The sequence below is a fragment of the Passer montanus genome, unplaced genomic scaffold, assembly GCF_014805655.1.
Source record: "Passer montanus isolate IOZ18808 unplaced genomic scaffold, ASM1480565v1 scaffold98, whole genome shotgun sequence".
Classification (NCBI taxonomy): Eukaryota; Metazoa; Chordata; class Aves; order Passeriformes; family Passeridae; genus Passer; species Passer montanus.
Genome location: NW_024375256.1, coordinates 967633 through 986921, shown reverse-complemented (window position 1 = coordinate 986921; position 19289 = coordinate 967633). Strand labels below are relative to the sequence as shown.

Below are 19289 nucleotides of genomic sequence, written 5' to 3'. Positions count from 1 at the left end.
GCTGTTGGGAGTTTTTAATGGCCTCGGTGGCGTCATTCCTGCGTGCCCAGGAGAAGGCTGTGCCCCTCTAACTGCCCCGGTAGGTTGTGTAGGAGTAGGGGCTGATCAGCAGCGGGACGTGGAGCTTCTGTGCCGGGTCGGTGATGATGAAGACGACCTGAGGGAGAGTGGGGAGACAGCAGTGGGAATCCCCCTCCCACAATGAGGCCCAGGGCAGTGCAGCCCCTCGAGGCTGGCCCCAGCCCTCAGACATGTCACCTGTCCCAGTCTCCCCACACTCCATACCTCCACAAAGGGGTAGAAGCTGGTGTGCCCCAGTCCCTGCCAGTACTCAGCTGTCTCAAAGTGCAGCTTGTAGGTGCCAGCCTTGGCCTGTCCTGGTGCCAGGAGGGGCTGGCAGCGCCCGTCCGCATCCGTGTGCCTGAAACCAGACCAAGGCAGTCCTGCTGTACCCCAAAACACAGCCCTGCCCCACCCCAGAGCCTGCCCTGGCCATACCCCCAAGCACCAGCCCTGCCACCAGCAAACCAACCCCAGGAAAAGGCTGGGCAGCCAGTTGTGCCGGGAGCCTTTGGCCAAGCTCACAGAGCCCTGGCAGCAGCGTCCCTGCCCACTCTGGTGCCACCAGCTCTCCTACCTCTGTTCCAGCTCCGTCCACTGCAGCCCCGGCTCCTGCAGCTGGGCCAGGCGGACGACCAGGCCGGCAGCCGGCAGCCCCGTGGCCGTGTTCAGCACGTGGGTGCTCAGGGTGCCCTTTCCCACCCCAGACATGCCGTCAGCCTGTGGAGAGGGGGGAGCAGGGCTGGGACCTGTCCTGGCAGCACCTTCTGCCTTCTTGTGCTGCAGCCAAACCCCTGCGCTTCACTCTTGCCCAGAGCTGGGATATGGAAACCCACGTCCTTCCCGTGCTGCGCTGCTCAGCCCCAGGCACCACGTGGGTGCCAGCTGGTTCCCACCAGGATCCAGGGCTCTCTGCTCACCGTGCTCCCTGCTCACCTGCCTGTTCTGGTGGGGCACAGCACAGCAGCCAGCCTGGACCCGACGAGGAAGCAGCCCCGTCCCAGCCGCCCCATCCCTGCCCACGGCGTCACGTGCGGGCGGACATTGACCCTGCCCAGCTCTCTGGAGCTCTCTGGCCTCAAGGTCAGCACTGCTGAGGGCAGCCAGGCCCCTTCTCCTCCTGGAGCTCCCAGGCTGGGGTGGGAGCACGATTTGGGGCTGCGTCCCAGCAGCTGCAGGACCAGGCAGCCTCCCTGGAGTGGGACCAGCTCCCGCTGCCAGCCCGTGGAGCTCCCAGGCTGGGGTGGGAGCACGATTTGGGGCTGCGTCCCAGCAGCCGGCAGGACCAGGCAGCCTCCCTGGAGCGGGACCAGCTCCCGCTGCCAGCCCAGCACCCTGGCGAGCTTACCTGGCTGTCCTCTGTCCCACTCGGCCAGGGAGCTGTGGCCGGTGACCCCACGCAAAACGCCATCCCTGGCCTCCCTTGCTGGCGCCACGGCCTCTCCCGTGGAGCTGGCGTGGCTGGATGCCGCTATCCTGGCACGGGGCTCCCGCAGAACCGGGTGCTCCTCCCCGGCTGGGCTGAGCTGGCACGGGCAGCTTCCCAGGAGCCCCGCTGGCACCCACACTCCGGCAGCGCCGTGGCCCCGAGGCTAGCGGCCCAGAGCCTGGTGGGAAGCTGGGACAGCGGGCCGGGAGGAGCCACAGCACAGCTCCCATCCCAGTCTCGCCTCCCACCATGGAAAGCACCCGGAGCGCATCGGCGCTGCCGCAGCCGGGCACGTGGGGCTGTCAGGAGCCAGCACCGGCCTCCCCGCAGCCTTGCCCTGCCCCTCTGCACTGCCAGGGCAAAGGAGGCTCAGTGTCTCACCTGCACCCTGATCCGGGCGGTGGCGGTGGCTCGCAGCCCGAATCCCCCCAGGTCAGCAGCCTGGATCTCCAGCGTGTATTCAGGGACCGCCTGTGCCAAGGGGCTGTGTCACCCACAAGTGGGGGGAGAGCTCGGTGGGGGCTGAGTCTGGGGCTCACCTCTGCCTTCAGCCCCGGCACGGCCACGGAGACCAGCCCAGAGGTGCTGTTGATGGTGAACATCCCAGGCTGGGGCTCCTCGGGCGCCTGGCTCAGGATGGAATAGCTCACAACGCCATTGCTGGAGCTCATGGCATCGTCTGCGTCAGTGGCCAGCACCTGCAGCACCGATGTGCCTGGAGCAGGTGGTTACTGCTGACCTGTCACACAGCCCCCCAGTGCTGCCTGCCAGGCCGTGGCACTGGTCCCACCTGGCTCAGCTCCCTCTGGCACAGAGCCGTGGAAAACTGCCTGGGTGAAGACGGGCCGGTTGTCGTTCTGGTCAGTGACAGTGATGATGATCTCCATGGGGTCTTCCACGGGCTGCCCGTTGGCCGACACGGCGTGGGAGTAGAGCTGCAAGGGCACAGTCAGTGTGTGTGCAGTGCCCAGGACTGTCCCCGTCCCACCGCAGCTGTCCCCTCACTCACCACGTATTTGTCCTTCTCCTCCCGGTCCAGGGGTTTTGTCACCTCCAGCCACCCCGTCTCCCGCTCGATGATGAAGACACCCACGGGGATGGTATCTGCTCCCTGCCCCGTGATGCTGTAGAAAACCTTGGTCTCCTTGTCCTTGTCGGATTTGATCTGGCAGAGAGGGGGGAGGAGGGGGGTGAGATGTGTCCCGGTCCCCCAGGGATCCCCCTGGACCCTGCCCAGGTCTCCACGGGCACACCCACCTGCACCAGCTTCTTGGGGAAGGGTCCCCGCTCGTTCTCAGGGCAGTTGATGGGGGGGATGACCCAGTCCCTCTTCTGCCGCCGGAGGCCGTGCCCGTGCTCCGGGAAGACCAGCACATCCTGTGGGATGGAGAGGGGGCTGCAGGGCCGCGCAGGGACACGGCTCTGCCCGGAACCTCCCGGGGCATGGCCGTGCAGCCCCCCCGGCCCCGCTGCCACGGTCCCACCAGCAGGAGGAGGAGGAGGGTGAAGCTGCAGGGTGCCATGGCTGCCGCTGCCCCGGCTGCTCCCCCAGGTGCCTGCTGGGAACCTGCCTTGCTGCGTCAGTGACCTTGGCCAGGAAAGCTGAACCGGCTTTCCAGAGCTGCCAGCCCCGGGGGGGTCCGGGGGCGCCGTGCGGGGGGACCCAGCGCACGAGATGCTGCTCCAGGCTGGGGGGATGCAGTCCGGGGCTGTCCCTCGGTGGCCAAGGGAGCCCCCACTGCCGTGGGTGGGGGGCACACAGAGCCCCCCCGAGCGTTCCAGAGCACCCGTGGCGGGATGGAGGAATGGGGAGGAGGCTGTTCCTTTGGGGCGGTGGCGGGAGGTGCCGTGGAAACACCGGCAGGGACGGGTGGCGGGACCAGAAGGTGCCCGGAGATACCCACCGGGCTGCGCTGAGGGACCGGGGACACCGGGGGTCGGCACCGAGAGACCGGGGTGCCCGGAGAGGAGCGGGCGGTGCCCGAGGACTGCCGGGCCCTGCCGGGGAGTGCCAGGGGGTTCCAAGGCGATGCCGATGGGTGCAGACCGGGAGGTGCCCGACGGGCAACGGGGGCTGACCGGGAGGTATCGCGGATTGCCCAGAATTGCCAGGGCGTTCCAAGAGGGTGCCAGGCGGTGCCCCAGGGTTTCCGGGAGGTATTACGGGCTGACAGGAGATCTCAGAGGGTCCCGCTGTGCCCGGGGGGTGTTGAAGCTTCCAGCACCGGCCGGTGCCCGGGGGGTACCGGGCTGTGCCTGGATATTGACGGGTGGGTGCCTGGGAGGTAACACGGCGTGCTGGGGATTGCCGTGGGGTCCAGGGGAATACCGGGCGTGCCCGGGCGGTATCGGGGTGTTATACCGGGGACTACCGGGAGTGCTGTAGGGGGTGAACCCCCGGTAGGAGGGTCCCGGGGGTAATGAGGGGTCCGGGGCATTGCCGGGGGATGCCTTGGCGTGCTGGGGCCGCTCTCCGGGGCGGGGCGGGGCGGTACCTGCGCGGCCGCCGCCTCACCTGGGGCGTTGCGGGGCGGGACGGGGCGGGACGCGGCGGGCGGCGACCGGAGCGGCGGCGGCGGCGGCGGCAACGGACGGGCCATGCGGGGGCCGCGCTCCGGGCTCTGCCCGCTCTCCATCTTCATCCTCCTCCTCCTCTCCCCGCTCCTGCCGGCGGCCGCCCTCTCCCCGGCCCCGCCGTGCGTCCTGCCGGGGCTGCGCCGCGGGCCGCTCCCCGCTCCAGGTAACTCGCACCGTCGGGGCGCGGCGGCACCGGGACCCCCGCAACGCCTCGGGGACGGGCTGGGGCCGCGATCGGGACCGGGATCGGGGCTCCGAGCGCTGGGGGGGCGGCAGGGCCTCCCTCACTGCCGGGATCAGGATCGCTTTGCCTCCGCTGGTGGGGCCGCTGCTGTTCGGGAAGAGCTCGCAGTGCCCGGCTGCGGGGCTGCCGGGGGTCCCCGGGCTGTGGGGCTCGGCCATGGGGCTGGCTGCGCTCCTGTGCGCTAGGGCTGTGTCCCCCCGGGCCGTGGGGCTCGGCCGTGGGGCTGGCTGCGCTCCTGTGCGCTAGGGCTGTGTCCCCCCGGGCCGTGGGGCTCGGCCGTGGGGCTGGCTGCGCTCCTGTGCACTAAGACTGTGTCCCCCCGGGCTGTGGGGCTCGGCCATGGGGCTGGCTGTGCCCCGCGGGGCTGGCGGTGCCCGTCTGGTCTCTCTGGGCTGGTGGCGGCTGATGCCAGCGCCTTCGGCCCAGCCGCGGGGCTCCCCGCAGGGTGGGCGGCCGGCGCCGGGCTGGCAGTGGGGCCGGGTGCCCCGGGGGCACCCTTCTCTGGCCGTGGGGTGCGGGCTCTGGCTGGCCCGGGGCTGGGCAGGGTCTTGCTGCTGCCAGCTCTTGGCCCGCTGCCGCGCTTGGCCCGGGCCCGGTGCCCTCTTGGCTCGGCAGCTCCCGGGAGATTGGGGCTGCCCGGGAACGCGGCCGCAGCCAGCGCTCGTCTAATGGCCGCGGGAGCGCTAAAAGCTCTCCTTGGCGGTAAGTGCCAGGGAGGGGCCTCGACCTCTGTCTGCTGTGGACACCACATCCCGTTTCACATCCCTTTTGCATCAGCTAAGCCTGCCAGGAATGGAGGTGGGCGCTGCCAGGCCCCTGCTGCGGGCACGGGGGGGGTCTGCCCATGCCACTGCGACCCCCTCTCCGTGGGCAGCACATGGCCCCGGCACCCAGCGGGCACGGAGCCCTGTGGTCCCTCCACGGAGGCACCCCGAGGACACGGTGGGGTACCCCCTGTGCCGCCTGCCCCTTCGGAGGGAACAGCAACACGCGCCACAGCTGGGGAGCGGGGCTGGGGGCTCCCTACGGCGGGGGCTGGGGGCTTCCCCGGGCCCCTCGTGTCCCGCTTGCGGGGTGACTGATGCCCCTCCAGCCCCATTAAAGTCCCTTATCGCGGCCATCGCGACCGGAGGGGCCCGGTGCTGCCCTCGGGGCGCGGTTGCTGCTCCCCACATGGCCCCACGGTCGCCCCCGGGCTCGGTCCCTCCGGTGCGGGGCAGCCGTGGGGCACGGCTCTCCCTGCCCCGCTCCACGCCTCCCGCAGCCCCCCCAGCCCCGCCCGGGGCCGCTCGGCCGCCCGGAGCTGGCTCAGCTCCGCTAATCCCCTAATCCTTGCCCCGGGGGGTGCGGAGCCGGGGCTGTGTCCAGCACGAGGGATGCAGCGGGGGAGGCGGGGGAGGGAGATTCAGTGCCCGGTGATCCGGCCACGGGGGGTTGGGAGCCCCGAGGGGGTGACACACCGGGAGGGGGCTGGGGCAGGGCTCTGCCCGCCCAGGAATTTCCCATCATCTATGAGACAAAGCCGAAACTTCCACCGAAACTTCCACCGCGCTCCCGTACGGCGCCCGGTGTTCCCTGCCCCGCTCCTGGCGTCCCCCGCCTCGCTCCGCCTCGGGGCTCGGGGGCTTGCAGGGTCCTGGAGATGGTGGTTGCGGCTCGGGGGTGTGGGGGGAGAGGTCCCCCCATCCCCCTGACCCCTCACCCTCGCAGGGAGCTCCGGAGGCTGCGCGGGGCCGTACAGGACGGAGGAGCCCGATGTCGGGGTGCGGGAGGACGGGGGCCCCGTGCGGCTGCCGGGGGTGGGCAGGGGGCTCGCCGTGCCCCCCCGAGCTGCTGGTTCTCCCCGGAATGCCGCTGGCCAGCCAGAGCCCGCCCCAGTTCCCGCAGAGAGCAGGCGCTCCCCGCAGGTAACCTGCCCCGCGTGTCCCCCGCCCCTGCTGCACCAGCCGGCTGTGCCCTCACTCACCCCATCCACAGGAGCTGCCCAGGGCTCGCGCTGCTCTCAGGAGGCAGAAGAGGGACTGGGTGATCCCCCCCATCAAGGTTCCTGAGAATGAGAGGGGCCCCTTCCCCAAAAAGCTGGTTCAGGTATGACCCTGGTCGGTGTGGGCAGGGGCTTTGGGTATGGAGGTGAGTGCTGGGGATGCTGACCCCATCCCCTTGGTGTGTGTCTCCTCCCAGATCAAATCCAACCGGGACAGAGACACCAAGATCTTCTACAGCATCACAGGGCAGGGAGCAGATGCCCCCCCCGAGGGCATCTTCACCATTGAGAAGGAGTCGGGCTGGATGAAAGTGACGCAGCCGCTGGACCGCGAGCACATCGACAAGTACCACGTAGGTCCTGGCCTGGGGACACCAGGGGGGTGCTGGGGTGCTCTGCCAGGCCCCCCACTCACACCCCACCCCGCAGCTCTTCTCCCATGCCGTGTCTGAGAACGGGAAGCCAGTGGAGGAGCCGATGGAGATCATCGTGACGGTGACAGACCAGAATGACAACAAGCCCCAGTTCACGCAGGAGGTGTTCAGGGGCTCTGTGCCAGAGGGAGCTCTGCCAGGTAGGACCCCGTGCCTCGGAGAAGCTCTGCATCCCCCCAGCCATGTTCCTGGGGCACAGCCCTGGCACTGAGCCCCCCAGAATGGCACTGACCTGCACATCCACATCCCCAGGGACCTCGGTCATGCAGGTGACAGCCACGGATGCAGACGATGCAGTGGAGACCTACAACGGTGTCATCGCCTACTCCATCCTCAGCCAGGAGCCACGGGAGCCCCATCCCCAGATGTTCACTGTCAACCGGGCCACTGGCACCCTCAGCGTGATTGCCAGCGGCCTCGACCGGGAGGTGGGCTCTGCAGCACCGTGGGGCAGGGTCCCAGCCCCAAGCAGGGGCTGACACGGTGTCTGTCCGTCTGTCCACCGCAGCGTGTGCGGGAGTACACACTGACCGTGCAGGCAGCTGACCTGGATGGGGAGGGACTGACCACCACAGCGCTGGCCGTCATCGAGATCGCTGATGTCAATGACAACGCCCCCGAGTTTGACCCCAAAGCGGTAACGTGGGCTCCCTGCTGGGTGTGACTCCCTGTGCCCGCTGGGCCCTGGTGCTGATGGTGCCCCTGACCCGCAGTACGAGGCGGCCGTGCCGGAGAACGTGGCCGGGCGGGAGGTGGCCCGGCTGGCTGTCACCGACCTGGACGAGCCCGGCACGCCGGCGTGGCGAGCCGTCTACTCCATCCTGCGTGGCAACGACGGGGGTGCCTTCGCCATCACCACCGACCCTGCCACCAACGAGGGCATCCTCCGCACCGCCAAGGTCTGTGCCACCCCGTGCCACCCCACTGCTGCCCAGGGGGGGTCCTGCCTGTCCCACCCTCACTGCCCACGTCTCCCCCTCTCCCAGGGTCTGGACTACGAGGCCAAGCAGCAGTTTGTGCTCCACGTGGCAGTGGCCAACGAGGTGCCCTTCATCGTGAAGCTGCCGATGGCCACTGCTACGGTGACGGTCACTGTGGAGGATGTCAACGAGGCCCCGGTGTTCGTGCCGCCAGTGCAGCTGGCCACGGTGTCAGAGGATGTGCCCCCGGGGCAGACCCTCACAGCCTGCACGGCCCAGGACCCTGACAAGGCGCAGGGCCAGAGGATCAAGTGAGCGTGGACAGGGTTGGAGTGGAGGTTTGGGGTGTCTCTGCTGCCCCTCGCCACAGCACCAGCTCCCCTGTGCCCCCCAGGTACCTGGTGGGGCACGACCCCGCGGGCTGGCTGGCCGTGCACCCCGAGAATGGCCTGGTGACCGCGCGGGACCACCTGGACCGCGAGTCCCCCTTTGTCAAGAACAGCACCTACATGGCTGTGCTGCTGGCCGTGGATGATGGTGAGGGACATGAAAGGGCCCTTGTTCCCCCTCCCGCGTGAGGAGCACGTGCTGCCATCACCAGGAAACACATCCCAGCTCCAGCATGGAGCAGTGGGGCTGCCTGGCCCCACCCCTGCCCGGGGCACCCCAGCCCCCTGAGGATCCTGGGTTTGGGACTGCCCCCTCCACCATCACTCTTCATTGTTCCCAGCTTGCCCAGAGAGTCTCTGTCCCTGGGGAAGTCTTGGCTTTGAGGCTCCCCCTGTCCCCATGCCTGCTCGGTCACCCATGTCCCTGGGCGAGTCCTGGGTTTGGGGTCCCCCCTCCAGCATTGTTCCCACCAGGCTCACCGCCGGCCACGGGCACGGGCACGCTGCTCCTCACCCTGCTTGATGTGAACGACAACGGCCCCGAGGCCGAACCACGGGACATCACTGTGTGCCAGCGCAGCCCCCAGCCCCAGCTCCTCACCGTCACCGACCGGGACCTGCCCCCCAACACTGGCCCCTTCCGCGCCGAGCTCACCCACGGCTCGGAGGACAGCTGGGCTGTGGAGGTGGGGGACACAGGTACTGCAGGGGGCTGAACAGAGGGCGGGGGGTCCTCGGCAGAAGCAGCCGTGCCATGGCTGCATTCCTGGTGCATCGTCCGTGAGCCCCAATCTCACGTAGGTGACACGGTGACGCTGCAGCTGGTGGCACCGCTGGAGCCGGACACCTACAGCGTGTACCTGCGGCTGCTGGACCAGCCGGGCCGAGCCCAAGTGACCATTGTCACCGCACGGGTCTGCGCCTGCGAGGGGCAGGCACAGGGCTGTCCCCAGAGGTCCCAGCCTGTCACCGCCCTGCCCTTCGTCCTCGCCGCCCTGGGCGCGCTGCTGGCCCTGCTGCGTGAGTGGGGCTCCTGGGGCTGTGGGGATACCCAGCTCTGGGCACAGTGGGGGACACACGTCCCTGCTGATGCCGCTCTTCCCCCAGTCCTGCTGCTGCTGCTGCTGCTCTTCATGAGGAGAAGGAAGGTGACAAAGGAGCCGCTGCTGCTGCCCGAAGATGACACAAGGGACAACATCTTCTACTACGGCGAGGAGGGTGGCGGCGAGGAGGACCAGGTGGGTGTGGGGGTCAGGGGCCTGGTGGCAGCGTGGGCTGTCTGACTGCCCCTCTCCGTGTATGTGTGTCCCCAGAACTATGACCTGCGGCAGCTGCACCGGGGGCTGGACGCCCGGCCCGAGGTGATCCGCAACGACGTGGCCCCCACCCTCCTGCCAGCCCCCCAGTACCGGCCCCGCCCCGCCAACCCCGACGAGATCGGCAACTTCATCGACGAGGTGAGTGCTGCCCTGCAGAGCCGGGGGTGCCAGCGCAGGGCACGCGGGTGCTGAGCCCTCTGTCCCCCCAGAACCTGAAGGCGGCCGACACGGACCCCACGGCGCCGCCCTACGACTCGCTGCTGGTGTTCGACTACGAGGGCAGCGGCTCGGAGGCCACCTCGCTCAGCTCCCTCAACTCCTCGGCCTCCGACGGCGACCAGGACTACGACTACCTCAACGACTGGGGCGGCCGCTTCCGCAAGCTGGCCGAGCTCTACGGCGGCGGCGAGGAGGACGATTAGGGGCCCCCAGCCCGCTGCTGGCCCTGCCTTATTGCTGCTTTCGTGCCTTGGGGGTTCCCCCTGCCGTGCCCCCCACCCCAGCGCGGCCCCCTCGCCTCCTCGCCTGCGTTTTTGTGGTTATTATCTATTTTTTAAGGTATGGAATGATGGCGTGTGATGCTGCGGACAAGGGGATGGGAGCTGGGTCAGTTTTAATAAAGGATTTGGTTTTTTTAGATGTTCCGGGCTCTGTGTCACTTTGTGCCCTGGAGATTGGCTCTGGCCCCAGCCCTGCAGTGACCCCTCCCCAGCCCTGTCCCCCCTTGCCCAGCGCAGTGTGGAACCTGTGGCACAGTGGCAGTGCCACCCATGCAGGGGCAGTGCTCATGCCCCCCATGGGGTGCTGATGGGCATGGGCAGGGCACTGACCACCAGTCTGTCCTTCATGGGAGTAACACTGGTGGCACTGGGCATTCCTGGTGCTAAATCCCCCCTGGCCCGGGCAGGCAGAGCCTGTGCCACCCCAACCCTCTGAGATGACCATGGGTGCTAGCATGGGTGGGGCACAGCAGCCTCTGGCCCTGGCAGCACCCCAAGCTCTGGGGGTCTCCTGCTGGCTCCAGGATCAGCTCCTGACACATGGGATGGGGGCAGCTGATGGTACTGGGGGTCCCTGGGGGTGCCCTTCCCCACCTGTGCTGTGCTTTGGGACAGAGGGGTACTGGGGAAGCCGGGGGCTGCAGCATCCTGAGGGGCCCTTCCTGCCCGAGGGGTCCCTGGCTACGATGTTTGTCCCCTGCTGCAGAGCCGGGATCTGGGGCTGTGGCGTGGGGGCACTCTGGGGTACTCCTGGCTCCTGTCACCCACCAACAGCCCCCGCTGCCACTGCCCTGGATGGGAGAGGCACGGAGAGCACGGGGGCTGTGTGGCTGGGCTGGGAATATCAGAGGCACGGGGAGCCGGGGGACCCGGGACGGACAGAGCACCGGGGGTGTTGAGGCTACCGGGGGCTGGTGGGGTGCTGGGGGTACCACGGTACCGGGGACAGCGGGAGAAGTACCGCGCCGGTACCGTGGGGGGTTCCGGGACACCGGGCGTCGGAGGTACCGGGAGTACCGGGGTTCCGGGGGCGGGCGGGGCGGGACCTCCTCCCGTCGGGGCGGGACGGGGCGGTTCTCGGCGGGGTCGACACCTGCGAGGAGGGATCGGGAGGGGACCGGACGCACCTGCGACTCCGTGGCGGCAGCGCCCCATCCCTCCGGCACCAACCGGCACCGGCACCGGCACCGGCCATGGGGCGGCGGGCGGGCTGCTCGGTCCCGCTCTGCCTCCTCGTGCTCCTGCTCCAGGTGAGCCACGGAATGGGGCGGCAGGACCCCGCCGAGACCCTGCCCGGGGCGGCGGGGCCGCGCTGGGGACCCTGCCCGCTGCTAACGCCTCTCTCCGGGCAGAGCGGGCAGCGGCTGTGCCAGCGGGCAGCGCCGTGCCAGCCCGGCTTCGCCGCACAGACCTTCGCCCTGACGGCGCCGCGGGACAGCGTGGCGGCGGGACGGGCCCTGGGACGGGGTAAGGACACGGGGACAGCCGGCTGCGGGGGACAGGGCGGCTGTGGGGACGGGGACGGGGCTGTGGGGACAGGGGGGTGTGGGGGACAGGGGCGGGCAGTGCGGGACACAAAGCCGTGGCGCCGTGGCCGCGGGGATGGGGCCGTGGGGACAGCGCTGTGGCAGCGCGGGTGGCACTGGGGCGGTGGGGACAGGCTTGCTGCGGCGGCAGGTGGCATGGGGGACAGAGCACTGCTGTCCCAGCGCAAGCACAGCCGGGTCCCGGCGCGGGGGCAGCGGCGGCCGCTCCCCGGGGCGCGCCGGCGCGGGCGGCGCTGACTCAGGCACCGCAGACCTGTCGGGGCCGGCAGGCTGGGTGTGGGGCACGCAGGCGTCTGCCCTGCCCCGTGCCTCACCTGGCACCCTGGGTTCACCAGGGTGAGCCCCCTTTGGACCCAGTGTGTAGGCTCCCAGGGCAGCTCTTGGCATGGGGATGGGCACCAGGATGGCTCCTGGGCTTTTGGGGACATTGTGTCCCACGATGTTGGCACTAATATCTTGTTCTGGTGTAGCAAGGGGGCACTGGGGACCCATGTGCTGGGGACCTGCTGCCACTCTGGGGTCCCCAAAAGGGACTCCGTGGGCTCTGGGGCTGTGTGCAGTGGCTGTCACCATGTATCTGCACCAGTTCATGGCTGAGAGTGGTGCTGGCACCGCAGTGTGTGTGCCAGGGTGGCTGGGTGGGCACAGGGCCGAGGGGTACTGAGCACCCAGTGCTGCACCAAGGCTCCCAAACATCCTTGGCTCTGTAACGGCTTCGCCTGGGAGAGCCAGGAATCGGACCCTGCCCCATACCCCAGGAATGGTGTTTGTTTGCCTTGTGGTTGATCGTTAACGCGCACAAACCGATGTCCATCAGGGCTGGGCCTGATACCAGGGTGACGGGCAGCCTGTGACTTCCCTGCAGCACTGAGACCTGCTGCAAATCCTGTCCTGGCACCAGCACTTTCAGTTTTGGGTTCCGGGCACCGTCAGGGCGTGGGAGGAAGGAAGGGACCATCTGCCCTTGAGGCCTGTGTGGCACCCGGTGATTCACAGCTGTGCCACGGCAATGCCAGCCGTGGGGTGGCCGAGCCTGGTGGATGCCAGGCCGTGCTGGGCCACAGAGCACCCCAAAGCTTGTGGCGAGGCTGACAAGGCGGCCTGTAATTAGCTTGATGAGTTGAGCGCGGTGTTTTCCCCCCAACAGGCCCAGACAGGCCCCGCGCGGCGCCGGGGCGGCGAACAACAACACCTGCGTGGGGGCTGCAGCCTGGCCAGGGCTCTGCTCCGGGGGTCGGGGGGCTCTGGGCTGGGGGGGATGCAGTGGGGGCTGGGACAGTGCCCGTCAGTCCTGGGTGGAGAAACCTCGAGAGTCTGAAGTCACAGCGAAACTGGGGTGACGTCAGTGGGATGTGTCACCCGCAGCACCTTCACCCCGGGCTGAGCCCCCTGCCCTGGCACAGCTGCAACACACGCGGTGGTGGCACTGCAGGGGTGGGGACACCCTGCTCTGCCTGTGCCCAGCGCCACTGAGACCTCACAGGACATGAGGCGGCTTTGGGGGGCTGCCCTGATCCCCTGTTTGGCAGCCTGGTTGTACCAGTCTGGTTGTCCCAGTGTCCTGCAGGTGGTGGAGGGGGGCTGAAGTGGGGGGATGCCCCTTGTAGGACTCTCTGAGCTCTCCTTTTCTCCCACCCCCATCATTCCCAGGAGAGGGCCCCCCCTCCACCCCCCCCAGCTCCAGCCCCGGGGAGAGGAGGGCTGGCCCCAGCCCTCCTTCAGCCAAGCTGGAAAAACAGGTTGTGCACAGCCAGGTGGGAAGGGGGGGAGTTGGAAAGGGGGAGAGCGGGAAGGGGGGAGCGGGCTCTGAGCACCGAACCCAGTGCGGGCTGAGCACCGAGCGCTCGCTGCACCCAGCGTGGGGCTGGGGGCTCCGTGCCCCCCTCGCTGCACCCCCGGGCCCCGAGCCGGGCCGAGCGCTGCGGCTGCGCCCGCGGCTGCCTCTCCTTCCCCGCCTGCCCCGGCACGCTCCAGCCCGGCCGGGGGTCCCGCCGCGGGGCTGAGCGGGGCTGGCATCGCGCCGCGGGCCGGGCCGGGGGCACCGCGGTGGGCAGGGGGCGGTGACTGCTCCCCCTCCATCCCACAGCCACCCCGGATTCCTGGGCTGCTCGTGGGCTGACGTAACCCCCGTTCCGTTCCGTTCCGTTCCGTTCGGCGCTGCACGGCGCCTTGCCGAGCTGCGGGTCACGCCGGGGCGATGGTGGCAGCGCTGGCCGCGGAGCCCGGGGGCCGCTGGCTCCAGCAGCTCTCTCCCAGACAAAGGGGGTTTGTTCGGGAGCGCGGCCCCGCTCATGTGATGCCCGCTGACCGCTGCCTCGTGGCGGCCCAGCTCTGCTGCAGCGAGTGACACCGGGCCCCCGCCTGCCCGCTGGCCCTGGGGCTGGGGGTCCCGGAGGTACCTGGGCAGGCTGAGGGGCCTGACAGCCAGGGCATTGGGTGCCAGTGGATGACTGCTGCCTTTGTTTTTGTTGGAAAAGCAGCAAGGGCACAGTGGTGGTGACATGCCATGCTTGGGGGCATGCTGTGCCACAGGGATACACCCATCTGGGGATGTGCCGTGCCTGGTGCCATGCCATACATGGTGCTGGGGACTGCGACATGCTGTGCCAGGTGCCACTTGCCCCATTGTCACTGTCCAGCAGGGATCCTGTGGCATAGTAGGTCCTGCCATGTCCCATCCTGGACCAAAGCCAGGGCAGGGATGCACCGTGTGTTGTGCCCAGGATGGAATCCTAGCAGGGCAGGTGTCACCGTGTGTGGAGCATCCCCACCACTGCTGTGACCCCACACCCCAGGAGGGGGCTGTGCTGCGTGTGCCCATGTCCCCAGAACCCTCTGCCACTCTGTCCCATCCCCAGTGAGCTTTGTGGACTGTGGCGAGTCGCACCGTGCCGCCTTCCTCCCGGACGACACGCGCTTCAAGGTGAGCAGGGATGGCATTGTCTCTGCCACGCGGCCCCTGCAGCTCCAGCAGCGGGACATCACCTTCGCTGTGCACACCTGGGACACCACGGGCAAGAGGCATTCGGCCAAGGTGACCCTGCGCCGCCGGCGGCACCAGCACCGGCACCACGAGCACATGCAGCAGGTAAAGCACAGAGCCGCTCCCTGGGGTCACAGCACCCCCGTCCCTGGTGCAGAGGGCTCAGCACGGTGCTGGCACTGACAGAGCCACTGTCCCAACAGGGCACAGTACCGGACGTGCTGATCTTCCCGGAGCACGGGCACGGCCTCCGGCGGCAGAAGAGGGACTGGGTCATCCCCCCCATCAACTGCCCTGAGAACGAGCGGGGACCCTTCCCCAAGAAGCTGGTGCAGGTGGGTGTCCCCACACGGAGCAGACAGGGTCCAGGGGCGTCCCCAGAGTGCTGGGACATGTCTCCACCGGCTTATTCCTCCCTCTCTGCCAGATCAAATCCAACAAGGACAAGGAGACCAAGGTTTTCTACAGCATCACGGGGCAGGGAGCAGATACCATCCCCGTGGGTGTCTTCATCATCGAGCGGGAGACGGGGTGGCTGGAGGTGACAAAACCCCTGGACCGGGAGGAGAAGGACAAATACGTGGTGAGTGAGGGGACAGCTGCGGTGGGACGGGGACAGTCCTGGGCACTGCACACACACTGACTGTGCCCTTGCAGCTCTACTCCCACGCCGTGTCGGCCAACGGGCAGCCCGTGGAAGACCCCATGGAGATCATCATCACTGTCACTGACCAGAACGACAACCGGCCCGTCTTCACCCAGCAAGTCTTCGTTGGCTACATTGAGGAGAACGCAAAGCCGGGTATGTGGGGGACTCTGAGCTGGGACCACGCAGAGCCCCGAGCACCAGCAGTGCCAGGGTGCCTGGTGGATTCTGTCCCACCACTAAAATCCCCCTGGCTTGTCCCCATGTCCAGGCACATCTGTGATGACCGTGAACGCTACGGATGCAGATGATGCGATCAATGTGAACAATGGCATCATCGGCTACTCCATCCTCAGCGAGGAGCCCAAGGGTGCCCAGCGCATGTTCACCATCAACGCCGAGAAGGGCATCATCAGTGTCATTGGCACAGGACTGGACCGGGAGGTGGGCGCCTTGCCGCAGCCCAAGGGAACCTGTGGCTACTGCACAGTGGGATGTGCCATGGGGAGAAAGGGATACCGCAGTCCTGGGGTCCAGCTGGTTTTGGGATGTGGCATCCCTGGGTCACTGTCTCTGGCTGTAGGGGTGTCGACAGCCTTGAGCTCACCAGGAGCCATGCTGGGGACACTCCAGGAACCTTGCTGAGCCCTAGAGTGGGTACAGTGCCAGTCCCTCGGGTGGGCAGCTGGGACATTGGCTGCCTGTGCGCCAGCAGGAAACAGTGAGGCTGGAGAAGGGTGGAGGAGCAGACAGGTGATGCCTGGAGGAGGGGAACACCCCAGTCCCCACCTCAGCCCTTACTGGGATGACTTTGCTCTGCAGACCACTCCCAACTACACGCTGATCATCCAGGCTGCAGACCAGGAAGGCACTGGCCTGACCAACACTGCCACTGCCATCATCAAAGTCACTGATGCCAACGACAACCCTCCTGTCTTCGACCCCTCCACGGTACCACCCCGCCCCAGCCGCTGCCCTCCCCGGGCATCGTGGCACAAGCCCCCACCTGGGGTGCCTGGGGCCACACAGGTGACTGTCCCTGTCCCATCTTGCAGTACGAGGAGACAGTGGACGAGAACGAGGTGGGGGTGCTGGTGGCCCGGCTGCACGTGACAGACCAGGACCTGCCAGGCTCCCCGGCCTGGCGCGCCGTCTACCGCATCCAGAGCGGGGACCCACAGGGCAACTTCGAGATCACCACTGACCCCAAAACCAACGACGGGCTCCTGAAGACTGCCAGGGTGGGTCCTGCTGCCACATGGCTGCCCCAGCACCAGCTGACTCCCTGCTGGCACTACCTGGCTTCTCTCCCACCCCCAGGGCCTGGATTATGAGACCCAGAACCGCTACAAGCTCGTGGTGTCAGTGCAGAACGAGGTCCCCTTCACCGTGGCCCTGAATCCTGCCACAGCCAATGTCCTGGTGGTGGTCAGGGATGTGAATGAAGCTCCGATCTTCATACCCCAAGTCAAGCAGGTGGAGGTGATGGAGGATGTGCCAGTGGGATACCAGGTCACCTCCTACACAGCCCAGGACCCCGACAAGGACCAGAGACAGAAAATCACGTGAGTGGAGGGTGATGGTGGCGGGGGCTTTGCTGGGATGTCTGAGGGGCTGCGCTGCACCGTGTGCCCCTTGCTGACCCCTGGCTGCCCCCAGGTATCGCATGGGCAGCGACCCTGCAGGGTGGCTGGCCATTGACCCTGAGAACGGCATCGTCACGGCAGCCCACGCACTGGACCGGGAGTCGGCACATGCCATCAACAGCACCTACAAGGCCATCGTCCTGGCCGTGGACAACGGTGAGGGTGGCCGGCTGCTGCCCCTGTGCCCATCCCCATGTCCCCCCATGGGCTGCAGGCCCCTCCCCGGGTGCCTCGCTGACTCTTAGTCCCACAGGGTCACCAAACTATGGCACCGGCACGGGGACACTGCTCCTCCTGCTTCAGGACGTGAATGACAACGGGCCCGTGCCGGAGCCCCGCAGCTTCGACATCTGCAACCGGCAGCCCGAGGAGCAGACGCTGAAGATCATCGACAAGGACCTGCCCCCCAACACCTACCCCTTCAAGGCAGAGCTGATGCACGGCTCCGGCAGCAACTGGACTGTCAGCATAGTGCAGCCAGGTGGGTGCCACCTGCTCTGGTGCTGGGCCCTGCAGCGAGCGCTAGGCTGGGCACCTGCCACGGGGCAAAGTCCTGTGCCAGTGCCAGGGGTGTTCCCAGACCAGAACTGGGAAAGGGGCTGGAGCACCAGGAGTGGCTCAGGGAGGCTCAGGAGGAACCTTCTCACTCTCCACAACTTACTGGCAGGAGGGTGTAGCCAGGTGAGGGTCAGGATCTGCTCCAAGATACAGGACAAGGGGAAACAACCTCGAGTTGTGGCAGGAGAGATTTAGGTTAGATATTGGGGAAAATTCATTCATGGAAAAGGTGCTCAGGCATTGGAGGAGGCTGCCCAGGGCAGTGGTGGAGTCCCCATCCCTAGAGGGATTTAAGAGCTGTGTAAATGTGGCACTTGTGGAAATGAGTCAGTGGTGGCCTTGGCAGTGCTGGGGCACGGCTGGACTCAGTAATCTTGGAGACCTTTTCCAACCCAAACGATTCTGTGGTTCACCAAGACGAGGTGAAGCTGAGCATGAGGAAGGAGCTGGAGCCGGGCGAGTACAGCATCTTCCTGAAGCTGCTGGATGCGCAGGGCAAGGATCAGATCACGCCGGTGCGAGCCCAGGTCTGCAGCTGCGAGGGGCCGGCCAAGAACTGCGAGCGGCGCGCGTACATCTCCGGTGGCATGGGCGTGCCCGCCATCCTGGGCATCCTGGGGGGCATCCTGGCGCTGCTCAGTGAGTACCCGGGGACGAGGATGGGAGGGACAGAGTGCGGGTCACCCTCTCCGTGAAAAACGCCAATCACTTGGTTTTGAAATTTTAAATTTTAAATTTTAAAATTGAAATCTAATAAATTATATTACTATTATTTATTTATATATTTATTACTAATTATATTACTATTAATTAAAATAATCTACGGCGGCGGCGAGGAGGACGATTAGGGGCCCCCAGCCCGCTGCTGGCCCTGCCTCATTTCACCTCTCTGGAGTCCCGTCGGTCTCTGTGCGGCGTGGCCAAAGCCCCTCCAACACCTCCTGAACCCTGGGCCCGTGTCTCCCTCGCTGAGAAAAGCTCAGGCTCGCTGGGGATGGGGGGGTTTTGGGGTAGTCTGGGTGTTTCCTGGCCCCCTTGGCTCCAGGGCATGGAACACTTTAGTCCATTCCTTATCCTGGGACTGAGGTGATCCCAGCTGTGGGGGGCAGGATCAGGTCCTTCTTCCCTTTTCCATGAGGGGAACAAGGGTTTCTCTGGCGCTCTCCAAAATACCTCATGCTGCCAGCCCCACACAGGCTCAGATCGTGAACCTAGTGATGGAGAAGTGCAATGAGGCACTCGATCAACACACACCAAAGATGCACCGTCACAGAGAATTGTATTTACTACACTATGTACAGGCAGATTTATATTTTTCTGTACCCTAGATTATGGTTTGATTTCCTCCTATGTTGTGCCAGGTGTAATTAGCGTGCGGTCATTGAAAGGTGCTTTTCAAAATCAAAGGGCTTTCCCAAAATCCTGACCTCTGTGTTTAGCTGTTGTCACGGTTTGTATTTTTTATCACGGGAAAAAGGGTCTGATGCGAGCTGGGAAACCAGCACTGGCCACGTGTTGATTGCATGGTTTTTATATAAAATTGAAATAATAAATTGTTTTAAGAAAACCACACCACTTTTCTGTGCGTGAGGCTGTGATGGCGCTCGAAGGCTTTACCCGCTGCGCAGGTGCGGCCATGGCCCCCTCCACAGGGAAAGCAGAATTGTGGAAGAGTTAAGAGTTTGAAGCGATCTTATGGATAATCCAACTCCATCCATCACGGGCAGGGACACCTTCCCCTGTCCCAGGTGCTGCCAGTGTCCAGCCTGGCCTTGGGCACTGCCAGGGATCCGGGGGCACCCACAGCTGCTCTGGGCACTGCGCCAGGGCCTCATCACTCTGGAGTGAGCAGGATTCCTTCCCACCAGCGCACCCAGCCCGTGGCAGTGGAAAGGCAGTGAAAGTGACAGTGGAAGTGGCAGTGGCAGCCGTTTCCCTGTCCTATCCCTCACTCTCGTCCCCAGCGCCGTCCCCTCAGGCGCTCCCTCCTCCCGTCCCCGACCTGCCCAAGATGGCGGCCGCCGCGCGGCCCCGCCCCCGCGCGCCCTCCCCG

General features: G+C 66.6%; 4 protein-coding genes across 5 annotated transcripts in view; 3 read left to right on the top strand and 1 right to left on the bottom strand.

The window, feature by feature from the left end:
* LOC120496202 (cadherin-1-like) lies at positions 1 to 3021 on the bottom strand. The gene is made up of 9 exons (XM_039696420.1): positions 2974 to 3021; positions 2747 to 2866; positions 2499 to 2654; positions 2280 to 2424; positions 2029 to 2204; positions 1871 to 1960; positions 638 to 780; positions 286 to 421; positions 1 to 157 (listed from the first exon to the last, which is right to left on the bottom strand). Exons 1-9 carry the CDS (start codon positions 3010 to 3012, stop codon positions 68 to 70), a joined length of 1095 nt encoding a protein of 364 aa, XP_039552354.1. The 5' UTR covers positions 3013 to 3021; the 3' UTR covers positions 1 to 67.
* Positions 3022 to 4036: 1015 nt separating this feature from the next.
* On the top strand, positions 4037 to 9993 carry CDH3 (cadherin 3). 2 transcript variants are annotated; one of them, XM_039696561.1, is made up of 15 exons: positions 4037 to 4229; positions 6021 to 6217; positions 6288 to 6398; positions 6492 to 6647; positions 6724 to 6868; positions 6981 to 7156; positions 7237 to 7365; positions 7442 to 7627; positions 7715 to 7959; positions 8043 to 8185; positions 8512 to 8736; positions 8839 to 9057; positions 9145 to 9275; positions 9351 to 9494; positions 9566 to 9993. In XM_039696561.1, the coding sequence occupies exons 1-15, from the start codon at positions 4088 to 4090 to the stop codon at positions 9776 to 9778; spliced, it is 2562 nt and encodes an 853-aa protein (XP_039552495.1). In that variant the 5' UTR covers positions 4037 to 4087; the 3' UTR covers positions 9779 to 9993. The 2 variants fall into 2 exon arrangements, with proteins under 2 accessions (XP_039552495.1, XP_039552494.1); XM_039696560.1 differs by having other exon boundaries at positions 7442 to 7959.
* A 937-nt stretch (positions 9994 to 10930) lies between these two features.
* Positions 10931 to 17931, top strand: LOC120496239 (cadherin-1-like). Its single transcript, XM_039696499.1, has 13 exons — positions 10931 to 11106; positions 11209 to 11323; positions 14262 to 14491; positions 14590 to 14721; positions 14814 to 14969; positions 15044 to 15188; positions 15304 to 15476; positions 15855 to 15983; positions 16088 to 16273; positions 16353 to 16597; positions 16692 to 16834; positions 16932 to 17159; positions 17654 to 17931. The coding sequence occupies exons 1-13, from the start codon at positions 11050 to 11052 to the stop codon at positions 17929 to 17931; spliced, it is 2217 nt and encodes a 738-aa protein (XP_039552433.1). The 5' UTR covers positions 10931 to 11049.
* A 902-nt stretch (positions 17932 to 18833) lies between these two features.
* Positions 18834 to 19289, top strand: part of TANGO6 (transport and golgi organization 6 homolog) — a 20430-nt gene continuing 19974 nt past the window's right edge. Inside the window, exon 1 of the mRNA XM_039696498.1 lies at positions 18834 to 18864. Within this exon, the coding sequence (XP_039552432.1) occupies positions 18834 to 18864 (31 nt within the window). The remainder of the gene's footprint in view (positions 18865 to 19289) is intronic.